Here is a 25,217-nt window from a genome sequence, read left to right as displayed (position 1 = left end):
CCAAAGCCTGGATTCACGTTCTCCTTCAGTTTTGGGGGTCAGTGGCAGATAACCGTCCAGGCACAACTGGCAATCCCAGTTGTAAGCTCTCTGGGCAGGAGAGGCGGAGGGAAGCAGAAACTGCCTTTTGTGGGTTTGTCAAAGGAAAATCTGTCCTAAAGAAAATTAATTTACCACAGGTGGCTCCCCCCGGGCAGAGGGCCCACCGTGGCGTTGTTTGGTAAATAAGGATGCTTGCTCAGTGCCTGCTCGAGGAAAGGCGCTCCTGCACTCTCGTGCCCTGGGGGCTGGGACTAAGGCTTGGAGTTTCCCGTCTGGAGGATCAGTTTCTCCCCCAGGGATGATGGAGGGGCTACGCTGTTCCCTGCGCCTGGTGGCCGGGGCACCCGGGCGGTGGCGGCCGGTTCCGCGCGGTGCGTGCGCTGGGGCTTGGCCGCTCCGCCCGCTTTCTCGTGGAGCCGGGCGCAGCGTGTCGCCGCCGCTCTCCGCTGCCGCGCGCCCCGGAAGGCTCCCCATGGCCAGCCCGCCCCCCGCCGCCGCGGCCTTCGTCCCTCAGGTACCCAGACCACAGGCTTTCGCGGGGGTGGGAGTAGGAATAGGGGTGGGGCAGATCGGACCCCAGGCTCTCGGAAGTCCACCGGCCTGGCCGGGCGCGCAGCTGCTGTTTCCCGCACCATCCTGCCTCGCCTTGCACCACCATTCTGTCTCCATCCGGGAGTCTCCTCTTTCCCCATCCCTGCCTCAAATCTAGAGTCCCAGTCTGCGAACGCCTCGGAGAGGCCCCCGCCAGCCAGATCTAAAAGTCCCGCCGGTGACCTGCTCCGGAGCGAGGCGCGGACAGCCACCGGGAACGTGAGGGTCGCTATGGAATCCGCTTTGGTGGAAGAGGTGGGGGCGGCGGGGGTGGGGCGGGGGAGCAGAGGGAAAGGAATTTCTGGGCTGCCAGAACTGACAGCCACATCCTGCGTGCCTTCGCCACCCCAAAATATTTTGCCCGTAGCCTTTTGCCTCCCTGAATCCTTTTCTTCCTCTCTTCCTTAGTGATGTAGCAGATTAGGTTTTTTTTTGAAAGTCAGTACCTTTTCCTGTTCGACCTGTTTCCATTGCGTCCTTAAGTGTTTTTAAAATTTTACTCCCTCATTCCATGAGTTCTGTCCTTAACGAGTGTCCTTGAGCCTGCATTGGAGGACCCTACCCGTGGAGAAAATGGTTCACTCTGGTCCCCATCGCTTTTCCAGGCTTGCTATTGTGCGCCCGTGATCGACAAGACCACGAGGCTGAGTGCGCCCAGGAGATTTCTCTGTTAATGGCTTTAAGCCCTAATCTAGACTATTTCCTCGGATAAAAGGGAGACAATTACTTTCTTGTTCTTTGCTGGTGAACCCTGGCGCTTCAGGGCGAACCAGGAATTTAATCAGTCTGCTCGAAGCCAGCGGTGGAGGACAAAAACAGCCGCGACCTCCGACAGGGCAGAAAGAGAAGGACAGCTCTCGCAGGACGCTCTTCTTTGGGGCTGGTGCCTGGGTGTTTGATTCTCCTTTTCCTGTTTGCTTGGGGACCAGACCCGAGAGCAGCGAAGGGTGTGATGGTGAGTGATATTGATTACCCCAGACCCCAGTGAGACACCTAGTTTTAATTAATGGATTTAATTCTTCTTTAAGGATTGCAATAATGGATGCTCCGCAGAAGGTACCGGAGAAGGCGGATCCAAAGAGATGGTGGAGACTTTCAAGGTAAGTTACTTGCCAGAGGCTAAGTGAAACAGCAGTTCAGTTGAATACAGCCATTTCTTGTTGAGATTTGGGGCAGTTTTCTCCGCACAGGTTTATACAATAATTGAAATAACCTGCCATGCATTTTAAATTCCACTCTTCTGGGGAAAAAGTCATATGGGGAGCAGTGTAGGACAGTCGTATAAAATTACCGGGCAGTTAATTGCTTATTTCATGAATTATAAAAGTTTTCTTGGGAAATAACCAGTTCGTGACTTTCACCTTGAGGTTTATCTTATTATATAATACTTTTAACCCTTCACCCTGTTTGTGGAAAAAGCTAAACTCATTTGTTTCCTCTTTAAGCAGCACCTAACATTTTACAGTTAAAAAAAAAAAAAAAGGTTGTATTTCCTTCATTTCTCTCTAAATTCTGGGGTTTATATATTAAATAACCTTGTACTTCACAGAGGAATAGTGAGAAGCAAGAGAGAAAGAATCTTGTAAAGTATTTTAAAAATCATAAGAACATAAATGTAAGGTTTATTATCATTTTCTCCTTAATTCATTATCTCCACCTATTCCCGACTCCTCCAGGCCATGGAGATTTTTTCCTCCGTGGCTTTTCTTTTTTCCTCCTTCTGCTCTTCTGCCTGTTTCAGTCACTGTCAATTGTCATCCATAGCACAGAGTGTCCTAATGATCTCACATCCTGGCAGGGTTCAGAGACGAATGAGACTTGCTCATCAATTTCACACATACCCAGCTCTTACTATGTGCTGGGGATTGTGCTTGGCATTAGAAATCCAAAGATAAATTTAATGTAAGATCTCTACTCTCAGGATTTTTAAAAAATCAAAATATGATAATAGTAATTTCCTTACTAAAACGTTTGTGAATTTATTTGTTCGTGTTATTCCTTGTCCTTTAAAGATAGTGTCCTCTAACCCAACAGTAGATAGATATACGCTGCTAGTCTATGAAGACTAAGTTCTAATACATTTTAGGGACTTAGATGTTGAGATATGGATCCTTGAAAGAATGAAATAAAAAGGATTCTTACTTGATAATCTCTAAGGGTCATCTTATATAGTAAATTCCTCACAGACTATAGATTAATGAAAAAATTTCCCAAAAGGCTTTTATACTTTTATACATAGAAGAATTGTTTGCAAAGTGAAGGGTTAATTCATCATGTAAATAATCTTCTCTTTGTTAATTTAAATTTCTATACTTTAGATTTTAGTTAAGGGGAGTGTATTGATATTCTCCAGGCCACAATACCGGAATGGGAAGCCTTTCTCTTCTCCAGGGGATCTTCCCAACCCAGGAATCCAACCAGGGTCTCCTGCATTGCAGACGGATTCTTTACCAACTGAGCTATCAGGGAAGCCCACTGATATTCTGTGCTTATGTATTTGCATATCAAAACATCAGTGGTAATTGTGGTTGAATTCACAGTGCAATGTGATGAGGCAAATGAAAAATGAAACCGGTAATTTGTGGGGCAAAAAAATGGTGGATATTACAGGACCATGTTGGCTTTGGACTTTTTCTATTTCCTTCTTGATCACCTCATTTATAACTTTAAATTGCCTTTTGATCTCTCTTGGGTAGTTTTCATATTGTATCCTTTCTCCCATTTTGATACAGTCGTTTTATTTTTTTTTTAACTTTTTATTTTACATTGGAGTATAACCAATTAACAATGCTGTGATAGTTTCAGGTGGACTGCAAAAGGACTCATTCATACATATACATGTTGATACAGTAATTTTAAAGTAAAGAAACCATTTTCCGAGAGTCCGGTAATGAGGTCCCTTATTACTGGGAAATCCTAGGGAATCTTTCTGTGGACTCCAAGGTTATCTTCGTTTCAAGGAGATCAACTGTCTGTTTCTTCCCCTTCCCTTTGCTTCCGCAGCCCAAATTCTCTCCACAGCCCTAACTCTCTCATCCGTACAACTTCCTTATTAGATTTTTAAAAAGTGTCTCTAAATGATAACAAATGTAGCACCCATGGCTTTCCAACTAGAGCAAGACAGATGTGCTTGTTTTAAAGTTACGCAATTTCTAAGGGCTTCCCAGGTGGCACAGTGGTAAAGAATCTGCCTGCCAATGCAGGAGACGCAAATGACACAGGTTTGATACCTGAATCCAGAAGATCCCCTGGAGGAGGAAATGGCAATGCATTCCAGTATTCTTGCTTGGGAAGTCCTGACAGTTGTAATCCAGAGACAGCCTTTGAAAGTTTAAGTGCCAACTCAGAAGTACTGATGGCAATTGGATGTTGCTTGAATTCAGAGCTAATAATAGCCCTCAGGAGCTCTTAACCTAGTTGCAGTAGCCTGGTGCATGCTTCCCCATCTCAGAGCAAATGGTTCCCCAACCACACATTTTGTGTCAAGAAATGGTTGTTTTTTAATATGCCCTATTTTTGTCATATTTCATGTTGTTTCACAGACCAGTCATTGTGGCCTTACAAATTTTTCCACAAGCGTATGTTATGAGACATCCTGACTTTGAAATCACTGGAGAACGTTGGAGCATTAGGAAGAGACAGAGTAATCATGAAGGAGGAAATAACATGTTACAAATATTGTTATTTTATTCATCTTTAGAAAGGAACTATAGGAAAAAGATGGCTTCTAAAGAACTCTGATAAAAATTGTGCAGAAAATTTGTTTCTTTTACATGAGTGCTCTTTTCCTCTTTGAACTGTACTTCACATCTACTCAAACCAGTCACACACCTGCATGTTGCTTGCTTAATTTTGAATTTCATTCAACTGTATCACCTCGTTGTTTATATTTAGTTTTCTTAGGTAATTTCTTTTTGCATTCAGGTTAACAGCTGTTATTTTTAGTTTCCAGAATTGCAGAAATTTTTGTCAGTGAAGGAGAATTGGAGTTCTTGATGAAATTCTGAAGGCACCTCTTAGTGTGCTATTTTACAAAGCTGCATATGGGAGCAATCCTCGTGTACAAATCAGAATGTTAGAGGGTTGCAATTCACTTCATTAACAAATTACATGTCTTACAAGAAGATGTAGTAGTTACTGAAAGGAAACTAATACCTAGCAATATAATCATTTATTTTTGATTTCAAGCAACTTAACTAGTATTAGCAAATTATTACAGTAGCACTAGTTGAACTTAAAAACATAAAAAAGGCTTTGCCATTAACAGTGAGTCCCACCCATTATGGGTGGTCTTAGAAGTATTTTGAAGAGAGGATTCAGAAAAGTATATTCTAGGCCCAGATTATTATTCAAGTTGACTCTGTAAGGGTTTGAAATCATGACAACAGAAAGGACTTTTATGATTTATAGTAAGTACAGGTTTTTGTTTTCAGTTTTGTTTTTCCTATAGCAGTGTATTATGTTAAGATATCCAAAACCATGAAGATCAATCCAGGTTTAGAACAGAATTAGTCAAACATATTTGATATGATACTGTGCTAAACGAGAGAGGCCAATATGATCAAGAGAAATGACTCTCTTTCCCAATTGTTTAAATCAATCCAAGGGACTTTATAGAGGAAACCAAGCACTTGGGAGAGTGAGCTGTCTATATCAAAGGGTTGCATGAGAAATGGGTAAGGCAAGTGGTTGGTGGTGGAAAGCTGAGGACACCCCAGACTACTGGGTTGGGTAGGGGTTCTGGTTTCCACACTTAATGCTGGAGGAAGAAGGGAGGGAGTTGAGATAAGCTGGAGGTGCCTTATGTTCAATTTTACATGTGCAAGAAATAATGGAAAAAAAGAGGTGAGAGTGGGAAGGTATCTGCAGCCGAGTTTTAGTCCTTCTGTCTATTCCCATGTTAGACAAAGGCGTATAAACAAGAATTCCTAAGTGCTGAGGCGCTGTGCGCTGGGCTAATGTGTACACCCAATACAGCCCTAGATGTGCTCAGTTGCTAAGTTGTTTCTGACTCTTTTGTGACCTCGTGGACTGTAGCCTGCCAGGCTTCTCTGTCCATGGGATTCTCTAGGCAAGAATATTGGAGTGGATTGCCGTGCCCTCCACCAGGGGATCTTTTTGAGCCAGGAAACGAACCTGTGTCTCATGCTTCTCTGTGTCTCCTGCATTGGCAATGGATTCCACTGAGCCACCTGGGAAGCCTCATGTACAGCCCCAGACATGTTCCTTATTAACAGAACTCTGGTTTTATTTGCAGTTCTCCGACCAACCCTGAATGACAAACCTGCATTTCAACCTCTCCTGCAGCTGAAGATATCAGTGTGATACATTTCTTTTTTTTTTTTTTTTATGTTGATAGTTTACCATGAAGAAATTAAGAAAAGAGAATAGTTTCTAATGTTTATCCATGTATTGACTGTTCGTAGTGCTCTTTACTCCTTCCTGTATTTCCCAGTTTTGTTTTGATATTATCATCATTCATAAAGGACTTTATCATTTTTTATAGCTCGTGCATGCTTCCTTAGCTTTCATTTCTCTGAAGGTGTTTTCACCCCCTTCACCCCAGTGTGATACATTTCTAACCAATAAGGCATAAGGGAATTTCTGAGAAAATTTTGCTTTTGCGACCAAAGGGTACAAATTTGTCTGGTATTGTCCTTTTCCTCCCCTTTCTTTGGACTTTGATTAGATCCTTGGGCTTCCCAGGTGACACTAGGGGTAAAGAATTCGCCTGCCAATGCAGGAGATGTGGGTTCAATCCCTGGGTTGGAAAGATCTCCTGGAGGAAGAGATGACAACCCACTCCAGGATTCTTGCCTGGAGAATTCCATGGACAGAGAAGCCTGGTGGGCTACGGTCCATGGGGCTGCAAAGAGTCGGACACGACTGAAGCGACTTAGCATGCACACAATGAATTTGCTAGCAGAGGTCATCTCTGGAAAGTGTAAATGTGATTGCCAGGTAAAGGTTAGAGATTTTTACTTTTCATTTCTCTTTCCTTCTTTTAGTAGACTTTTTTGAAAAAATTAATGATTGAGAAGTCAGGAAGTAGAAAGCAATATGAATATCAGACATAGGTACCCAATTTTGAAGGAAATATTACGTGTTCCATTTTGGACATACTCACTTTGAGATGACCAAGTTCCTATGATTGTGAGAGAGTACGTGGCTTTCAGTAAGAATTCACAGATCCGTTAGATCTGAATCTTTGTTGCTGGTTCTCAGCTGTTCCCGTGCACTAGCCTGTCCTGGAGAGTTTTGAACTGAAGAGTTTAAACTGAAATTGATGTGGAGCCCCACTCTTGAGTCTCTTTTTCACTGATGTTACGGTAGGGCATGGGCATTGATATTTTTCTTAAAAAAATAAATCCTCCCAGGTAAATCAGCTCAGTATCCGATGCTGGGAACCATTGCTGTTTAAGTTGGTGAAATTTTCAGGAGAAATGGTATGGTATGTTTCTCAGCCCTGACTACAGTTAGAATCCACTTGGATAACTTAAACAAACAAGCACAGTCCTGCTCCATCCCTCTGGGATTTTAGAATGGTGTCCAGCTTTGTGTTTTAAAAACTTCTGCAATTAAGTCCAATGTTTTTTCAGGATTGAGAATCTCTGATGCCAAGGGGGAAGTGTAGAGGCTCAAAGAAAAAAGCTCAACATCACTCAGATTCTCTTATTTTACTGGTGAAACTCTCCTCCTTTCAACTTTGCTCCTTCATGCTTCATAAAAACAGAAGCAAATTAAAACATGGTAGCCATGCCTTAATGGCTCCTACAAAGTACCAGGAATGGAGAGAGAAACTTGGGTTACCTCAACTGCCAGCAATGTCTGTGGTAAAGGTCCTGGGGAAGTAAGAAAGATGGGCTACAATCTTGGTTGCATAGAGGCAGAGTACATGGAGAACTGAAATGTCAATCAGTGTACAATGGGGTGGGCTTCCCAGGTTGCTAGCGGTAAAGAACCTGCCTATAAAGAACCCTTCCATCTAAAATAAAATCTCCCTGAACTCTGGAGACATGGGTTCAGTCTTTCAGGAAGATCCCCTGGAGGAGGGCATGACAGCTCACTCCAGTATCCTTGTCTGGAGAATCCCATGGACAGAGGAGCCTGGTGGGCTACAGTCCATAGGGTCACTAAGAGTTGGACATGACTGGTGTGACAGCATGTGCACACACACACACACACACACACAATGGGGTAATTGGTTCTCTCAGCCCCTCCCTTTCCCTACGCCAGCAGTCACAGAGCCTCTAAGATTTTCTGTCAGTTCACTTCCCCCGCATCCCTGTCACACTGACTCTGCTGTTTCCTGTTCCTACCAAGTGTGTTCCCACCTCAGGGCCTTTGCACTTGTTTCCTCTGCCTGAAATACTTTGCCCCTAAATCTCTACATGACCTACTGTCTTCATTCAAGTCTCTGCTCAAATGTCACCTCATCTGGGACACCTTCCCTAACCCTTCCATCTAAAATAAGCATTCTCTTTCCCACTCTATCCCTTTAAACTTTAGTTTTTTTCATAGCACTGATCACTTCTTGACATCTGTTTATCTCCTTATTCTTTTTTGTTTGCTTTTGTGATTGTGGTTGATTTTATTTTGTTTCTTTATAATTCTTTAGTCTTTTTCAAATATTTGACAAGTAACAGATACTGCATTTATAATGAGAAAAAAAAGTGCCATTTGTGAAGGAATTTTAAAAAAAGAGTAGAAGAACTCCACAAGGTAATTAGGCCAGCTCTGAATTTTCCAGGTATTTGTTATCTATAATCATAATATGCTGCTGCTGCTGCTGCTGCTGCTAAGTCGTTTCAGTCGTGTCCGACTCTGTGCGACCCCATAGATGGCAGCCCACCAGGCTCCCCGGTCCCTGGGATTCTCCAGGCAAGAACACTGGAGTGGGTTGCCATTTCCTTCTCCAGTGCATGAAAGTGAACAGTGAAAGTGAAGTCGCTCAGTCATGTCCGACTCTTAGCGACCCCATGGACTGCAGCCCACCAGGCTCCTCCATCTGTGGGATTTTCCAGGCAAGAATACTGGAGTGGGGTGCCATTGCCTTCTCTGAATCATAATATGCCTGCCTTCTTTTTATTTATGTTAAAAATCTTTTTTTTTTTAATTTAATTTAATTTTTTTAATACCAAAAACATTTTGTGTTTGAGTATAGCCGATTAACAATACTGTGATAATTTCAGGTGAATAGCGGGACTCAGTCATACATATACATGTATCCATTCTCCCCCAAACCCCTTCTGTCAAGGCTGGCACATCCCCCTGGCCCAAACCACTTATTCTTTATATTGTTTTTCCCCCTCACTAAGAGAAGAGGACTTGTTTCATTCCCTGAGTTTCTTTGTGCCTGGCACAATACAGGTACGTAGTAGCTCAAAAATTGTTAGGTTAATTTGGTGCTGAACTGGTTGAATGGACCTGTGCTAGGTTTCCACTCTGAGCTAAGACCCCTGTGTCTGCCAGGGAGGTTCTTTTTCTGGTCATATTTGTGCAGCCAATAACAAAACTGAAGCTGAGACTGGAACAGGACAAGCTTTATTCATTGGTGAAGTGGGAACCCTCACAAATCAACTTTTCAACCCCAGTCAGGCAAAGACACCAAATGTATAAGAGGATTGAAGTATAAGGGAGGCAACTGGAAAGAGTGGGAGTTATAATATCCATGAGTTATCTGAGAACAGGAGTGTGGTTTAGACCTAGAACTGATGCAACTCTGCTTTTCAGTTCCTATATGTGGCTTTTCCGGCTGTTGTCATGGCACTTGTCAGCTGTCATGGTGCTGGGGGGTGTGTCATTTAGCTACTGTATTACAATGATGTACAGTGAGGCCCAAGGTCTAGTGGAAGTCAGATCTTCTGCCATCTTGGTCCTGGTTAGTTCTAACCAGTTCTGCTTTTTATCCTCTTCGTAGCTTCCTCCTGAAACTTAGATAAGTTTCTATTGGTTTCTGTGTGACAGAGGGGCAGGGGTAACAACCTTGGAAACTGAATGAGTAACACTTGCTCACAGTGGCTACCACTTGTCCTTGACTGGCAGCGAGCGTGGCAGAGAAGACTGAACCCTTGCATCTTGGTATCTCCTGTGCTTGCTTAGTGCAGTGCCTGAGCCACTGTACTGGTACAGTGTTCACTGAGTGAATAAAAACGCAAAATACTAAGAATAATAAAGCAGATAAGGAAGAAACGAGTAAGGGAAGGAAAAGAAATCACCCTACAGTTGGATATGAGGCAAAGCCATAGTCTTGTTTTTAAAAGTTTCTATGCAGATTGTTGTTGAAATACTAACGGTAGTGTTAGTTGCCCAGTCTTGTCCAATTCTTTGCAACCTGATGGACTATAGCCCACCAAGCTCCTCTATTCATGGAATTCTCTAGGCAAGACTACTGGAGTGGGTAGCCATTCCCTTCTCCAGGGGATCATTCCAACCAGGAATCAACCTTGGTCTCCTGCATTGCAAGTTGTTGGAATAAAGTTGTATATATTCCATTGCCTGTTGGTTTCATGGCAGGTAGGGTTACTGGAAAACCTAGAAATCCCAAAAGGTAGAAAGACCCTGTGTGATTGGGTTCTTGTTGATTAACTAATGATAGAATTGACTACCTAATATTAGAAATAGCAGATGGGAAGTCAAACTTCATTTTACTTTTTTAAAAAAATTAAATTGCTTTATTAAAACCACAGAATTTAGAATTTAGTCATTTTACTTTTGAAGAACCATGCAAATCATTGGTTTTGTCTTTGGAAAAAAAAAAAGCCAATGTCTGTTGCCTTGGAAGTATTTAAGATGTATCCTGAATACATGGATTAAAAACTCACCCCTTCTACTCACAATATCTCCACCCCATTTTCATCTACTTTCATCTTTCTGTTTTTGTTGTGTATCTTACTACTTTCCCCTGTTATTAAGAAACTTTTGTTAATGGTGTTAATAAGTGAAAATTTGCATTGAGTTTGTCTTCTTGTATTGCTATAGTTCCAGATTTTTCTTAGCCCAGGATCCCCCAAGCCACTGAAGAAAAACTAACCAAAGCGAAAGCACAAGGGCTTCATTGTACAAGAATACTGTGAAACCATTCATGTAATAAAAAGTGTATGTTAGGATTTCACTCACTTTAAATCCTGGCCATCTTCTGGGAATGAGTCTGTCATTCATTATCGAGTGCAGCTGAAATCAACCAAATGTTATTTTCAGTATCTAAGAAAACCTTTACTGTTGTGTGTGCCTGGCACCATGCTGGGGCTGGACATTTAACTGCAAGTACTCTAGCTAGAGTTCTTATCCAAACAGTCTCAATGGACTGGCAAACTTCTTTTTTTTTTTAATTTCTTTTTAATTGAAGGATGATTGGTTTACGTATTGGTTTGATTTCTGCCACACACCAACATGAATTAGCCACGGTGTACATGTGTTGGAGTGGTAAAGAATCTGCCTGCTATACAGGAGACACGGGTTCGATCCCTGGGTCAGGAAGATCCCCTGGAGGAGGGCATGGCAACCCACTCCAGTATTCTTGCCTGGAGAATCCCATGGACAGAGGAGCCTGGCAGGCTACAGTCCACGGAGTCGCAAAAGTCAGACAAGACTTAGCGACCAAACCACCACCACCGCAGGTGATAACTGAAGCTGTGGAAGTGCATGAGACTGCTTGGTGGGCTACAGTCCATAGGGTTGCAAAGAGTTGAACTCACTGAAGCGATTTAGCACGCACACATGTTGTCCTTTATGCTTCATTGTAATGGAAGCTTTCTGGTTGTTTTAAAATAAATAACATTTTGGACCTAAATATTACTCTAAAATTAACTGATTATTATTCATAATATATCAAACCACAAAGGTGGCTGTAAAGCAGTGAATTAACCAGATATAACTAGGTCATTCAAAAAATAATGATAAGAGGTGATGATACAAAGTGAAGTTCTGAAGTTCTGTACTTGCTTTGTGGGGGTGGGGAAATGACTGCTTTGTGTCTTGAAAGAAATGAAGTCTGACCTTCCTAACAGCCTGATCACAGCCTGAACTTGTCCTTGGTTCATTTTGTGTTTGAGTAGTCTGAGTGCGCCTTCCCCTGTGGTTTGAGTCAGCTGTTCTACAGTTATTGTAAAGTTAGTGATGCTATTGTGTGTGATCCGGATGCGTATGTGGTGGTCATTTGTAATGGGCAAGCCGGCTGTGGAGAGCTGGTGCAATGGGGCTGTGTGAAGTTGTTTCCTATTACTCTTATTTATCTTTCTTTGAATAAGGGGTCCTTTGTTCACTGTTTCCTCAACACAGAATAGAGGATTTATATCTTAGTGTTCAATCTCTACTTCTGTTTTCAACGAGGAAAACATTTGCTTCACTCTGCTGCCTGTTCCTACCATGTACCCAGAGGGTTTTGGAAGCTGCTGCCAAGAATTCTTTGGGGGAGCCGGAGTATAACCATCCCAAGAGATTCAGTTCTTAGTGACATTCTTTTTAGTTTAATAAGTCATTGTGAGTGCTGCTGTTTTGATTCTAAGACCCGCCTTTCTTCTTTCCCAAATGTGCTACACGGGTCTAATGATGGAAATGAAGAGATATGTTCTTCTTTTAGCATGATTTGACCCCATCTATTATTTCGTCCCAGTTTCTAAACCTCACTGGAAAATTTTAGTTCTGATATTTGTTTGGTAGTATGCATTACAAAGAATTGTTTGGTTTTTTTTTTTTTTTGGTTGCACCTTGCAGCTTCTGAGATCTTAGCTCCCAACCTAACCTCTGGACTGCCAGGGAATTCCCTACATTGCAGAGATAAGAAACAACAGATTTTGAATGGAGGCATGGTTTTGCTTGGCTCACCCAGTGTTGTTAAGTTTCTAAGTTAGTTGCCAACATTTAAAAGTTAAATGATTTCACTTTTTAATGGCCAGTGACTTAAATTCTGTCTTTTTACTCTCTGCTTCCTCTAGCTCAGAGAAGGCAATGACACCCCATTCCAGTACTCTTGCCGGAAAATCCCATGGATGCAGGAGCCTGGTAGGCTGCAGTCCATGGGGTCGCTAAGAGTCAAACACGACTGAGCGACTTCACTTTCACTTTTCACTTTCATGCATTGGAGAAGGAAATGGCAACCCACTCCAGTGTTCTTGCCTGGAGAATCCCAGGGACGGGGGAGCCTGGTAGGCTGCCATCTATGGGGTCGCATGGAGTCGGACACAACTGGAGCGACTTAGCAGCAGCAGCAGCAGCTCCTCTAGCTAGTGGATGTTCAGTTACTTTTCTTTAATGGTGCTGACTTTCTTCCCCAGGCTGAAGATCTAATAATCACACGAGCCACCGTTTTAAAGGAAAAACCAGACTCCAGTACTCTGGTTTTTGGAACGGTTTTTACAGATCACATGTTAACAGTGGAGTGGTCCTTGGAGCTTGGATGGGAGAAACCACGCATCAAACCTCTTCAAAACCTCTCACTGCATCCGGGTTCATCGGCTTTCCACTATGCTGTGGAAGTAAGTACTTGGAAATTAATGATGGTGACATATTGGTCTTCACTGTGGTTACTAAGTAGCTTCCCCTGCTCAAAGAGCTCTAAGGCAGCATGGTCTTTACCGTATTAACTAGAGGCAATCATAAGTGTCTATATAAACAGTTGGATTGAAGGTGAGTCTTAACTAATTTTTCAGAGTATCTTGAATTTTTAAAATGTCAATTGAAAAATCATGTAGGTGGTAAGCACACTCTAGGGTGTAGAGAATAGAAATATAATGTTTTGCACATGAAACTTGTAACATTGGCTTACAGTATTATCAGAAAATTATTTGGAGCAAATGGGAAGGACAGTTTGCAAGAAAATTAGCAATCAAGCCTGTACTGTTAATATCTCACTAAGTCACTGCTCTTAGATCTTCTAATGATTGACAATGGATCATTAGGTACAGTATTATATTTATATTTTAATGCTAACTGCATGGTTTTATGACAGCAATAACTTGTTATGCATGTTAAGGGACATTTAATCAAATGTCAGCCTTCAAGCATGAATGGAATAATTATAAGCATTAAATATTAAATAGAAGATGCTTTTTGTGGTCCTTAAGATACACTCTTAGCCAAATATACAATATATTCCCTGTTCCTGGTGGCTCAGTGGTAAAGAATCTGCCTGCAATACAGGAGACCCAGGTTCAATCTCTGGGTAGGGAAGATCCCCTGGAGAAGGAAATGGCAACCCACTCCAGTATTCTTATCTGGGAAATCCCATGTACAGAGAAGCGTTGCAGACTGCTGTCACTCATTTTTAATGTATTGGATATCTTTCCTAGAATATTGGAATTCAAGAATTAAGCAGTGGCCTATTATTTAAGGGGCTGAAAGATGGAAATAGTAAATATTCATATTGATATTGATAAAATAACTACATTTGTTTATTGAAATCCTGCGATATGCCCTCTACTGGGTACCTTATATAGGTCAGCTCTTCTAATTGTTTTAAGTGAGAAAAATGTAATCATTCAGATTCTGGAGTTAAACATCCTAGGTTCAGATCCTGTCTAGAGTCATATTATTTTGACCCACAAATTAACATGCATATAGTCTCCTTGGACATCTTTCTCCTCCGCTAATTAGCCCCATTTTTTTTGTTTGTTTTTAGAGCTAAAACTACATGTGGTTTTGTTTCAAATGTATTTTTTGATAAAAAAGTGAAAAGTGAAAGTGAAAGTTGCTCAGTTGTGTCTGACTCTTTGCAACCCCATGGACTATACAGTGAGTTCTCCAGGCCAAAATACTGGAGTGAGTAGCCTTCCCCTTCTCCAAGGGATCTTCCCAACCCAGGGATCGAACCCAGGTCTTCCGCATTGCAGGCAGATTCTTTACCAGTTGAGCCACAAGGGAAGCCCAAGAATACTGGAGAGGGTAGCCTATCTCTTCTCCAGTAGATCTTTCCGACCATAAATAGTGACATATTCACATAGTGAAGGAGAGAAATGGAAGTGTGAGTAGGGAACCTAGATGAAAGAAAATGAAATTTTACAACATGTACTTCATTTTCAGGTTAAGATAAATATTTAGTGAGATAAAGCATAATTTGAAAAAGTGGACAACATACTATTTAATGAATGCTTATAAAGGAATGCCCAAATAGCTACCATCCAGGCAAAGAAATGGCGGCTTGAAGCATCCCAGAAGCCTTCTTTGTGCCCCTTCTATGTCGTAAATCCCGTATTTTCTGGCACTTGTTATTCTTTTATGATGATTTTTTTTTGCTTTTCACTTTGGGTTATATGTACCTCTAACACTACAGTTTTGCCTCTTTTTGAACTTCGTGTAAGTGTAATTATATAAACATATATATTGCGTGTGTGTGCTCGTGCACACGTATCTATTATTTGAGCTCAATATTATGTGAGCTCTATCCATCCAGGACCAATCCTAACGTCCGTGGGGTCTAGGACAAAAGTAAAAACAGAGACATCCCATAGTCCACCCTCTCTGTTTCTTTCAATCCTGACTCATCCTATACCACAAGGGGCCTTTTGCACATGCACGTAGATGCCCATCCCACCTGCAAACAGATGACACTTGGCCATCCCTTGGACTTTGACGCAAGCACCCTAGTGATCCTGTCTGTTCTTAAGAGATCAGGAGGCCGGTTCAGACCCTGAAAATAGGATCAGGGCCATTTGGGCAGGGAATTCAGGGAATCCCTAGCACTGAGTATTTGGAGTCTGTCTAGAAAAGGGTCCAGTCAACTACTTGCTCCAAGGAGGTCACAGCTGGGGGAAGATAGAGGTGAGAGGCCCTCGAAAGTGTGAAACTCAGGGCGGAGACCTGTGTTATCTGAGTCTCGGGGCGGTAGCTACCACATCGTGTGCTCCTTATAGCGGTAGTGTTATGTTATGTGAATATATTCAGTCGCTGTTGACTTGGCACTTGTTCAGTTTCCTTCTGTGAACATTCTTGTACATAGTATGCTGGTGTACTTGTTTACATGATTTTTTAAGTCAGCAGTTCTCGAAGCATGGTCCATAGACCCCCTAGGCTGCCCTTTGAAGAGATTGCCTAAGGTAATCTTCACAGTAATACCAAGGTATTATTTTTCTTCCTCATTGTGTTGCCATTTGTACCAGATAACGCTTTGCCACCCAACCTGTGTTAGTCATTGTATTGTTTATTGCCGTGCATTACAGTATAAAAAGAACGTCAGCTTTACTTAATGTTCTCAATGAAGCGTAATAATGATTGAGTCTATTAAATCTTGACTCTTACATAAACATTTTATTCTGTGTGAGAAAACATCCATTTCACATGAAGCACTCTGTAGAACTTAAGTGCTGTGGTTGCCTCAAGGAAAAGCAACCGCATGATTGTTTTTGTGTGGTGAATTCAACTGGCTACTTTTTTCTACCCGGCGCCATTGTTCCTTGAAAGAACAAAGTTGTTCAAACTTGTGTGTGTGTTTTTTTGAAAATGAATGAAATAAGCCTGTCACTTCAAGTAAAACAATGGACTGTATTTATTGGCGGTGATAAAATTCTAGCTCTCAAGTGAAAATTGGAATTTTTGGAACATTTGTCTCCCCCACCCTTTCCTCCTATTAAAGAGGTCTTATTTTGTGTTATATTGGTGGTTACCAATGTTTTAATGATATTGGTAGTTTTAAAAGGAGTTACCCTTTGAAAGATCTGTATAACTCAGGCAACCAGTATTTTTCCAAGTGAGTGTTCCATGATATTACAAATTTATGTGTGAGTAAAGATTCATTCAAAGTGCAGGATTTCCCTGGTAGCCCAGGGCTTAAGACTCCATGCTTCCACTGTACTGGGCACAGGTTTGATCCCTGGTCAATGAACTGAATCCTGCTTGCTACAGCTATAAAATTAAACAAACAAACAAACAAAACCCCCAAATCCCTGAAGTACATTAAAAAAAAAATTCTTCCAAATACAAGATAGGATTTTTGATGTGTCAGTTTGGCTATTGTAAACTGAGGTCCCTAGAATTCCATTTTTCGTTTCCCTTTGGTTTTCGACTGCAAGGACATTCTCTTGTGAACCTTGGAGGACTTTGGGAGGCAGTGGTCATTTTGTGGTGTGCACACGCCTTCTTCTAGTCATTCAATCCCACACTAATCTGGGTGCCGTTTGAAGGAATTTTGCAGATGTGGTTAAAGTCCCTGATTGGTTGATTTGAAGTTATCCAGAAGGAGATTACTGTGGGTGAGCCTGACCTCAGGACATCCGTGTAGGTCTGGCTGCTCACATGCACTCACTCTCTTGCTTTGTCTCGCCCTTCCTGAGTCAGTTGGGGATGGGCTGCAGCTCACATCTCCTGGTCCAGCCTGCTTGTGACCTTCTGTTTCTCGGTGCTTATCCTACAGATTTTGGACTTTGCTTAGCCAGCCTCCACAGATGCTTTGGGTAATTTCTTCTAATAAATCTGTAAATGTTATATATATTTCTCCTGGTTCTGTTTCTTCTCAGTTGAACCCTGACTGAGACCATTGGATTTTAAGAAATTAACAGAGTATAAAAACCTCATTGATGGGGTTTCAGATTCTGCGGTACAGCTAAGCTGTAAGGGACCAGCAGTTGTCAAGTTTTAGAGGAGTCTCAGAGATTAATACCCACGATTATCTGAAAAAGTTATTACAAGTACTTTCTTCCTCGACCATATATCTATATGAGACTGGATTTTCTTTGTGTACTTCAGCCAAAATTTCTTATTGCAAGAGACTGAATGCAGAAGCAGATGTGAGAATCCAGTTGTCTTTTGTTAAGCCAAATGTTAAAGATTTGCAACAATGTAAAACAGGGCCACATTTAATATTAATCCTCTTGGAAAATATAGATAATGTGAATGAAAGTATTTTAATGTCATAGTCTATTAATAAATACAATTTCTCACTATGGTTAAGGTAAATATTGATAGAATACTTTTTAAGTAAAAGCTCTTTGACACCTTTATAATTTTTAAGAGTGTGAAGGCACCTGACACCAGAAAACTTTGAGAAATCCTACTTGAGGGTATATCTAGGAATGTGCTGCTGGTATTGAACATATCTTCAATTTTATGAGAAAGGGGAAACTTTTCCATGGTGATTTTACCAGTTTTTATACCCACTAGCCATGAATTAGCAAATACATTCAATCACAACTCATCAACTTTGCCAGTTCTTATAGCCTGACTTTAAATTTTTAGCTTATTAATAAAATGGCATGTTATTGTGATATTAATTGCCACTTCTGAAGAAGTTGAACACATTTTCAAATGTTTGTCAGTTGGATTTCATTTTCTTTGAGGTGCCTGCTTGTTTCCATCTTTTGCTCACTCTATTGTGGTGTCTTTGATTTGTAGAAGTACTTTATATATTTTGAATATAAGTCTTATGTCATTTATATGTGTTTTAAATATCTTCTTCCACACTTTGACTTTTTATTCTCCCCATAAGTTTTTGATGACAAATAAATTTCACTTTTTGGGGCAGTGCTTATGCCACGCATTTTGTGGATTATTAGTTTCCCGATCAGGGATTGAACCCAGGCCAAGGCAGTGAAACCCCAGAATTCTAACCACTAGGCAACCAGGGAACTCCACATTTCAATTTTTAAAAGTTGAATTTATCAATCTTTGCTTTAGGTTTGGTTTTGTGTCTTGTTTAAAGAGTCTTTTTCTACTCCTAGATTATGAAAACATCTTCCTGTGTTACTGATTTTGTCCGTCACAGTTAGGTCTTTAATTTCAGAAGTTGATTTTTGTATGAAGTAGGGGTCCAGTTTTTCTTTTTATTTGTCTGTTTTATTTTCCTACAGATACCCAATTGTCTCAGCACCATTAAAGAAGGCTTTTTTCCTTCTGATACATCATAGCATATCTTAGCACATACGTGAGGTTCTGCTTCTAGATCTCTATTTGCCTTCCATTGTCTTGTCTATCTGGATCTCTCTTTTGTTGCATTGTTTTGCTTCTCCGTCTGGCAAAAGCCACACTGTCTTTATCTCCAAATCACTATAAGGAGTCTTTTTTTTTTTCTTTTAATAAGGAGTCTTGCTGTCTACTAGAACAAGTCCTTCTGTTCCACTCTTCAAGAGTGCCTTGGATATTTCTTGTTCTTTTGCTTTTTCTTATAGCTTAGTTTATCATGTCAGTCAAATTTTTGTGATTCAGTTTGTTGCAAGAAAAATAAATGCCCTGACATGATTTTCATTTGGATTGCATTACATTTTATTAACCAATTGTGGGAGAATCGGCATCTTTATATTTTATTTTTTTCATCCTAAAGCATTTTATTTTTTTAAACTTTTAATTTTGATTAGAGTATAGTCGATTACCAATATTGAGATAGTTTCAAGTGGGCCGCTGAGGACTCAGCCGTGTAATGCATGTATCCATTCTCCCTGAAACTCTCCTCCCATTCAGGTTGCCACGTAACACTGAGCGGAGTTCCCTGCACTCTTCATTAGTGCAGTTTTTATAATAGTGAATCTTTCAATCTATGAATATGAAATTGCTTTCTGCTTCAGTTAGGTTTTTAATGACATGGTAAGTTTTGTATTTTCCTTATGTCTTTCACTTATGTTAGATTTTCCCCACCTAAGAATTGGTTTTAATTCTACCTTAAATAGTGTTTTTATTTTCTAACTGCTGCTGTTACATGGGAATATAGTTTCTTATCTGGTTACCTTGCCTAAATAGATAATTTCAAAAGATTATGTCAGTTTTTCTGGATTTTCTACATTTACTCTTTTCTGTGTCTCAAGATCTATGACAGTTTTTTTCTTCTCCTAACTTTATACTTCTATTTCAGGGCTTCTCAGGTGGTGCTAGTGGTAAAGAACCCTCCTGCCAATGCAGGAGACATAAGAGATGAGGGTTTGATCCCTGGGTCGGAAAGATCCCCTGAAGTTATTTCATGATCCTTGCTTTATTTTATTGGTAGTGCAAGCAAGGCAAGCAAGCAATCGCTCAGTCGTGTCCGACTCTTTGTGATCCAATGGACTGTAGTCTACCAGGCTTCTCTGTCCATGGGATTTTCCAGGCAAGAGTACTGGAGTGGGTTGCTATTTCCTTCTCCAGGGAATCTTCCTGACCCAGGGATCAAACCCAGGTCTTCTGCATTGCAGGCAGATGCTTTACCCTCTGAGCCACCAGGGAAGCCCAGTATTGGTAGTGCAATATTGATTTAAAGTATTCGTAGTTACAGCAGGTAATGTGTGATGTCCTCCATCTGAAAGAAAAGCTTTAAATTTGATCACTTTAATAGATAAACAACAAGGACCTACTATATAACACAAACTATATTCAATATCTTATGATAACCTATAATGGAAAAGAGTCTGAAAAAGGATATATATATATATATATATAAACTGAATCACTTTGCTGCATACCTAATGCTGAAACTAATGCATTGTAAATCAACTATACTTTTTTAAAAATTGCCACTTTAAATATAATATTTGTTGGAAATTTATTGAAGAAAGCCTTTATCACTTAAGGAAGATTCTATTTTTCCTTAGTTATTGAGGAAACTTTTTTTAAAAATCATAGATGAATGTTCGGTTTTATCAGATGCATTTATTACATCAGTGGGATGATATATAGTTTTTTTCACATAAACTATTAATATAGTGAATTTCATATGTTTCCTAATGTTAAACCATTGACTATTCTTGGGATAAATCCTGCTTAGACTGTTGTCCTTTGTATATTTTGCATCTTCATTATTCAATGACATTATCATATAATCTTTATGTAAATTTGAATCTATATCAAATGTGTATAATTTTTAAACTGAAATAAATTGAGCCTTATAAAGTTACTTACCTTCTTTATTTCCAGCAGTGCTTCTTGTTTGAAAGTTTGTTTTGTTATATATTTAGCAATATAACCTCACTGGCTTCATTTTTAAAAGTGTTTATATGACATTGCTCTTTATGCTTTTTTGTTTCAGATGTTATCACCTGAATTAATCTAACAACCATATCTTTTAACCAAAGCTCTAGTCTTATTACAGTTAATAAATTAACCACATATTTGCACTTCAGCAAAACATCTCACATTGTGCTTTTTAATTGTGCTCCAGAATTTGTATTTCTTTTCTCTAGTAAGCTTTGAGGCTATAAGCATCTGAAGGCCCTATTTTTCATTCTCATTTAGCTTAGCATATTTTCTATTTCCATTCTTTTTCTTCTTTAACTCACATTTTAATATTAAGTAATGGATTTCTTTTTTTCAAAATGTGTATATCTTTTTTTTTTCCTTCAAAATGTGTATATCTTATGGTTATATTTTTGCTTTTGATACCTAGCTTATCTTCAGTTCACTTCAGTTCAGTCGCTCAGTCGTGTCTGACTCTTTGTGACCCCATGAATCGCAGCACACCAGGCCTCCCTGTCCATCACCAACTCCCGGAGTTCACTCAGACTCACGTCCATGGAGTCAGTGATGCCATCCAGCCATCTCATCCTCTGTCGTCCCCTTCTCCTCCTGCCCCCAATCCCTCCCAGCATCACAGTCTTTTCCAGTGAGTCAACTCTTCGCATGAGGTGGCCAAAGTACTGGAGTTTCCGCTTTAGCATCATTCCTTCCAAAGAAATCCCAGGGCTGATCTCCTTCAGAATGGACTGGTTGGATCTCCTTGCAGTCCAAGGGACTCTCAAGAGCCTTCTCCAACACCACAGTTCCAAAGCATCAATTCTTTGGCACTCAGCTTTCTTCACAGTCCAACTCTCACATCCATACATGACCACTGGAAAACCATAGCCTTGACTGGACGAACCTTTGTTGGCAAAGTAATGTCTTTGCTTTTAAATATGCTATCTAGGTTAGTCATAACTTTCCTTCCAAGGAGTAAGCGTCTAATTTCATGGTTGCAGTCGCCATCTGCAGTGATTTTGGAGCCCCCAAAAATAAAGTCTGACATTGTTTCCACTGTTTCCCCATCTATTTGCCATGAAGTGATGGGACCAGATGCCATGATCTTCGTTTTCTGAATGTTGAGTTTTAAGCCAACTTTTTCACTTTCCTCTTTCACCTTCATCAAGAGGCTTTTTAGTTCCTCTTCACTTTCTGCCATAAGGGTGGTGTCATCTGCATATCTGAGGTTATTGATAGTTCTCCCGGCAATCTTGATTCCCGCTTGTGCTTCTTCCAGCACAGCGTTTCTCATGATGTACTCTGCATATAAGTTAAATAAGCAGGGTGACAATATACAGCCTTGACGTACTCCTTTTCCTATTTGGAACCAGTCTGTTGTTCCATGTCCAGTTCTAATTGTTGCTTCCTGATCTGCATACAGGTTTCTCAAGAGGCAGGTCAGGTGGTCTGGTATTCCCATCTCTTTCAGAATTTTACACAGTTTATTGTGATCCACACAGTCAAAGGCTTTGGCATAGTCAATAGAGCAGAAATAGATGTTTTTCTGGAACTCTCTTGCTTTTTCGATGATCCAGCGGATGTTGGCAATTTGGTCTCTGGTTCCTCTGCCTTTTCTAAAATCAGCTTGAACAACTGGAAGTTCACGGTTCACATATTGCTGAAGCCTGGCTTGGAGAATTTTGAGCATCACTTTACTAGCATGTGAGATGAGTGCAATTGTGTGGTAGTTTGAGCATTCCTTGACATTGCCTTTCTTTGGGATTGGAATGAAAACTGACCTTTTCCAGTCCTGTGGCCACTGCTGAGTTTTCCAAATTTGCTGGCATATTGAGTGCAGCACTTTCACAGCATCATCTTTCAGGATTTGAAATAGCTTATCTTAAACATGTGAAAAGAACATGCCTTCTGCAGGTGGTACGTGCAGGGCTCTGTGTCCACTAGGTTAGTTTTTTCCTATTGTTCAAATCATCCATATCTTTACTTTGTTTTAATCAATCACTTAGCGAACCTGTGGTAGAAATTTCCCTTTTTTAAAAAAATTTTTATTGAAGTATAGTTGATTTACAATGTGGTGTTAGCTTTTGGTTTAAAACAACATGATTCAGCTATACATATACATACATTCATTCTTTTTAGATTCTTTTCTCAAATAGTTTATCACACAAAAAAATTCCCATTTAATGTTCGATTTTTCCTCTTTTCTATATATTTATCAATATGCACTAACTTCAAAGTCTTTTCATTTCCCTCCTCAGCATTTTGTTTGTGGCCTCACCCTAAGAAGGTGGTGTTGCCCTAACCAGAGTCTTGAACTGCTTGGTTTCTGTGATTTGGGAGGCTGAACCACCTCCACTCACATAGATATGCACTCTCCAGAGTTCATGGGAGCCAGATAAAGTGAAAAGATACATGGGTGTTTTGGAGTGGATTGGGGGCAGTACCATGGGGTCTTTGATTCCATTTCTGTTTTGTAGGTAGTCAGTCCACATTGTGTAGATGTGTTTTCTTACAGCCTCCACTGATGTGTTATTTAACCATCCAGCTCCTGTAGTACAGAGCATAACTCTGAATTCCCTCCAGATCTTGGTGATAAAGGGACTTCTTTTTATCCCAGTGACTAATACCAGTCTGTCTGGCTTTTCTAGATTTCGGGTCTGTGTCAATAGCTTTACATGGTGAAGGTGATGAAGAGGCATAGAAAAGTCAGGCTTCAGAGCATGGGGATTGTTTTCATTTATTTACCTTCTAACATTTATTTTTATTTTATCTTCAGTTATTTGAAGGGTTGAAGGCATTTCGAGGAGTAGATAATAAAATTCGTCTGTTTCGGCCAAACCTCAACATGGATAGGATGTACCGATCTGCTATGAGGGCCACTTTGCCGGTATGTAAATTAGGAATTTCTCTTGTAATGGGTCACTGAATTCCACCAAATGAAACATTGCTGAGTATTTAGATCAGTATTTACTATAAACCATATGAGCACTGAAGTTATTTCTGGGCTGTTTTTTAATCAGTGAGGTAAAAATGCAAGAAGTAATCATCTGGCAATTCCACAATCTATTTCTTTATGAGTGTCTGTGGGGATTTAATGTGTATGTGGGAGATAATAGGAAAAGGAAGAAACATATGCCTCAAACTGCAATAATAAAATTTAAAGACTATATGAAATTGTAGTATGAAATATGGTGTACCGCACAGATAATTAGGGAGTGTTTTCCCTAATGGCTTAAGATGCTACTAAGTATGCAGTGATTTAATTAGTAATTTTGATATTTTACCCCAAGTTTTATTAACTTTTTTTTTTTTAAAGGATGTAAAAATGTTTTTTCATAGCCACTGGCTCCTGACTATACCATTGTTTGTTATGGAGCAAAATTCATTCTGAGGTGGGTTGAAAGACCCTAAGGTGCATGCCTAGGTAGGAGGTGACTTAGATTACTTTCATTCCCTGAGACTTGAACAGGCTGCCTTTCTAAACTGAAAGAAGTCTTTTCTCCATTGCGATATTTCATTTGTCCCTGACTTTCACCTGAAGGTCTTCAGTTGAAGAAACCCAAGTGATGACTCTTTTTTTAACCAGGCTCTTCCTTCTTCTTCCTTTTTATTTTATTTTGGCTGTGTGGATTCTTCGTTGTGGCATGCAGGCTTAGTTGCCCCACGGCATGTGGGATCTTAGTACCCCACCAGGGATTGAACCCACGTCTCCTGCATTGGAAGGTGGATTCTTAACCACAACCACCAGGGAAGCCCTTCCTTCTTCTTCCTTTCGGAACCCATGCTTTACCCTCTTTCTTCAGAGGCCATAGTCGAGTAGCAGAAGGAACATTCAGGTGATTTCTTTCAATTCAGTCCTAGTTCTACTCTTTACCCGTTACAGACAAATCACTGGGGAAAATCCTTTTAAAATGAGGACAGAAGAAAAGGGAAGTAACATTTATTGGACATCAACTCTGCCACAAACTGCATTATGTGGTTTTACATTCTTTGCATTTTTAATCATAGCAGTGAGCCACTGCCAAGAAAGTATGCCTTGTAAATTTTAGCAGCACCTTTGCACAGATTAAAAAGCTCCAGCCCAGAGATGTTAGACGACTTGCCTAAGCTCACACAGAATAAAGGGCAGGGTAAGAACTTGGATGTAAGTTTTTAACTCCCTAGTCAAGTTCTTTCCACTAAATCTTACCTCTAGACAGGAGTAACAGAAACCCTGTACTTGACACAGGGAGATGGTATGTCCTAGATGATTGGCAGTCCTGATTTCTTTAACACTGCTACACTGCGATTGCTATTACAAGTTACTCAGTAGCCAAATCCTGATGTCATGAACTCTATTCATGTGTGTTTCTGACTCATGTCTACCTTGAATAACCCATCACATCTCTCTGAAAGTATGTTTCTTTGCCTTGCCAAGTAAGTAGAGACTACTTATTTTATAAGCTGTCACCTATTTAGTACATAAAACCCTTTTTCACCTTTGTGAAATAAATTACTCTTCGCTTTTACCCATTTTCTTATTGTATCATTTGTCTCTTACTGATTTTCAGGTTATCTTAACGTTTTCCAGCTACTATCCTTTGTTGGTTATACTACCAAAAAACTTCACCTGTGTCAGTTTTTTTATCTTTTGAAGAATAGAAGGTCTTAAGTTTTAAATAGTCAAATTTTGTCTGTTTTTTTCCCTTAATGATTTATGCTTTATGTCTTTTATTTAAGAATTATGCTTTAAGGTGGCAGTG

At 40.3% G+C, this 25,217-nt stretch overlaps 1 protein-coding gene across 6 annotated transcripts in view; it reads left to right on the top strand.

Moving 5' to 3' along the window:
• The window catches only part of BCAT1 (branched chain amino acid transaminase 1), a 118,174-nt gene that overhangs the window by 40,884 nt on the left and 52,073 nt on the right, over positions 1-25,217 (top strand). The window contains exons 1-4 of one of the 6 annotated variants that reach the window (XM_014480232.2): positions 221-556; positions 1,662-1,733; positions 12,909-13,109; positions 23,252-23,362. In XM_014480232.2, coding sequence (XP_014335718.2) covers positions 341-556; positions 1,662-1,733; positions 12,909-13,109; positions 23,252-23,362 — 600 coding nt within the window. In that variant the 5' untranslated portion in view covers positions 221-340. Of the gene's footprint in view, positions 1-220; positions 557-592; positions 889-934; positions 1,589-1,661; positions 1,734-12,908; positions 13,110-16,896; positions 17,019-23,251; positions 23,363-25,217 lie in introns of those variants that run through there. The other 5 variants (XM_070371206.1, XM_070371204.1, XM_070371205.1 and 2 more) reach the window with 5 other exon arrangements.

This window comes from Bos mutus, chromosome 5, assembly GCF_027580195.1.
Source record: "Bos mutus isolate GX-2022 chromosome 5, NWIPB_WYAK_1.1, whole genome shotgun sequence".
Taxonomy (NCBI): domain Eukaryota; kingdom Metazoa; phylum Chordata; class Mammalia; order Artiodactyla; family Bovidae; genus Bos; species Bos mutus.
The sequence above is the reverse complement of the archived record's forward strand: the minus strand, read 5'-3'. Positions and strand labels throughout refer to the sequence as shown.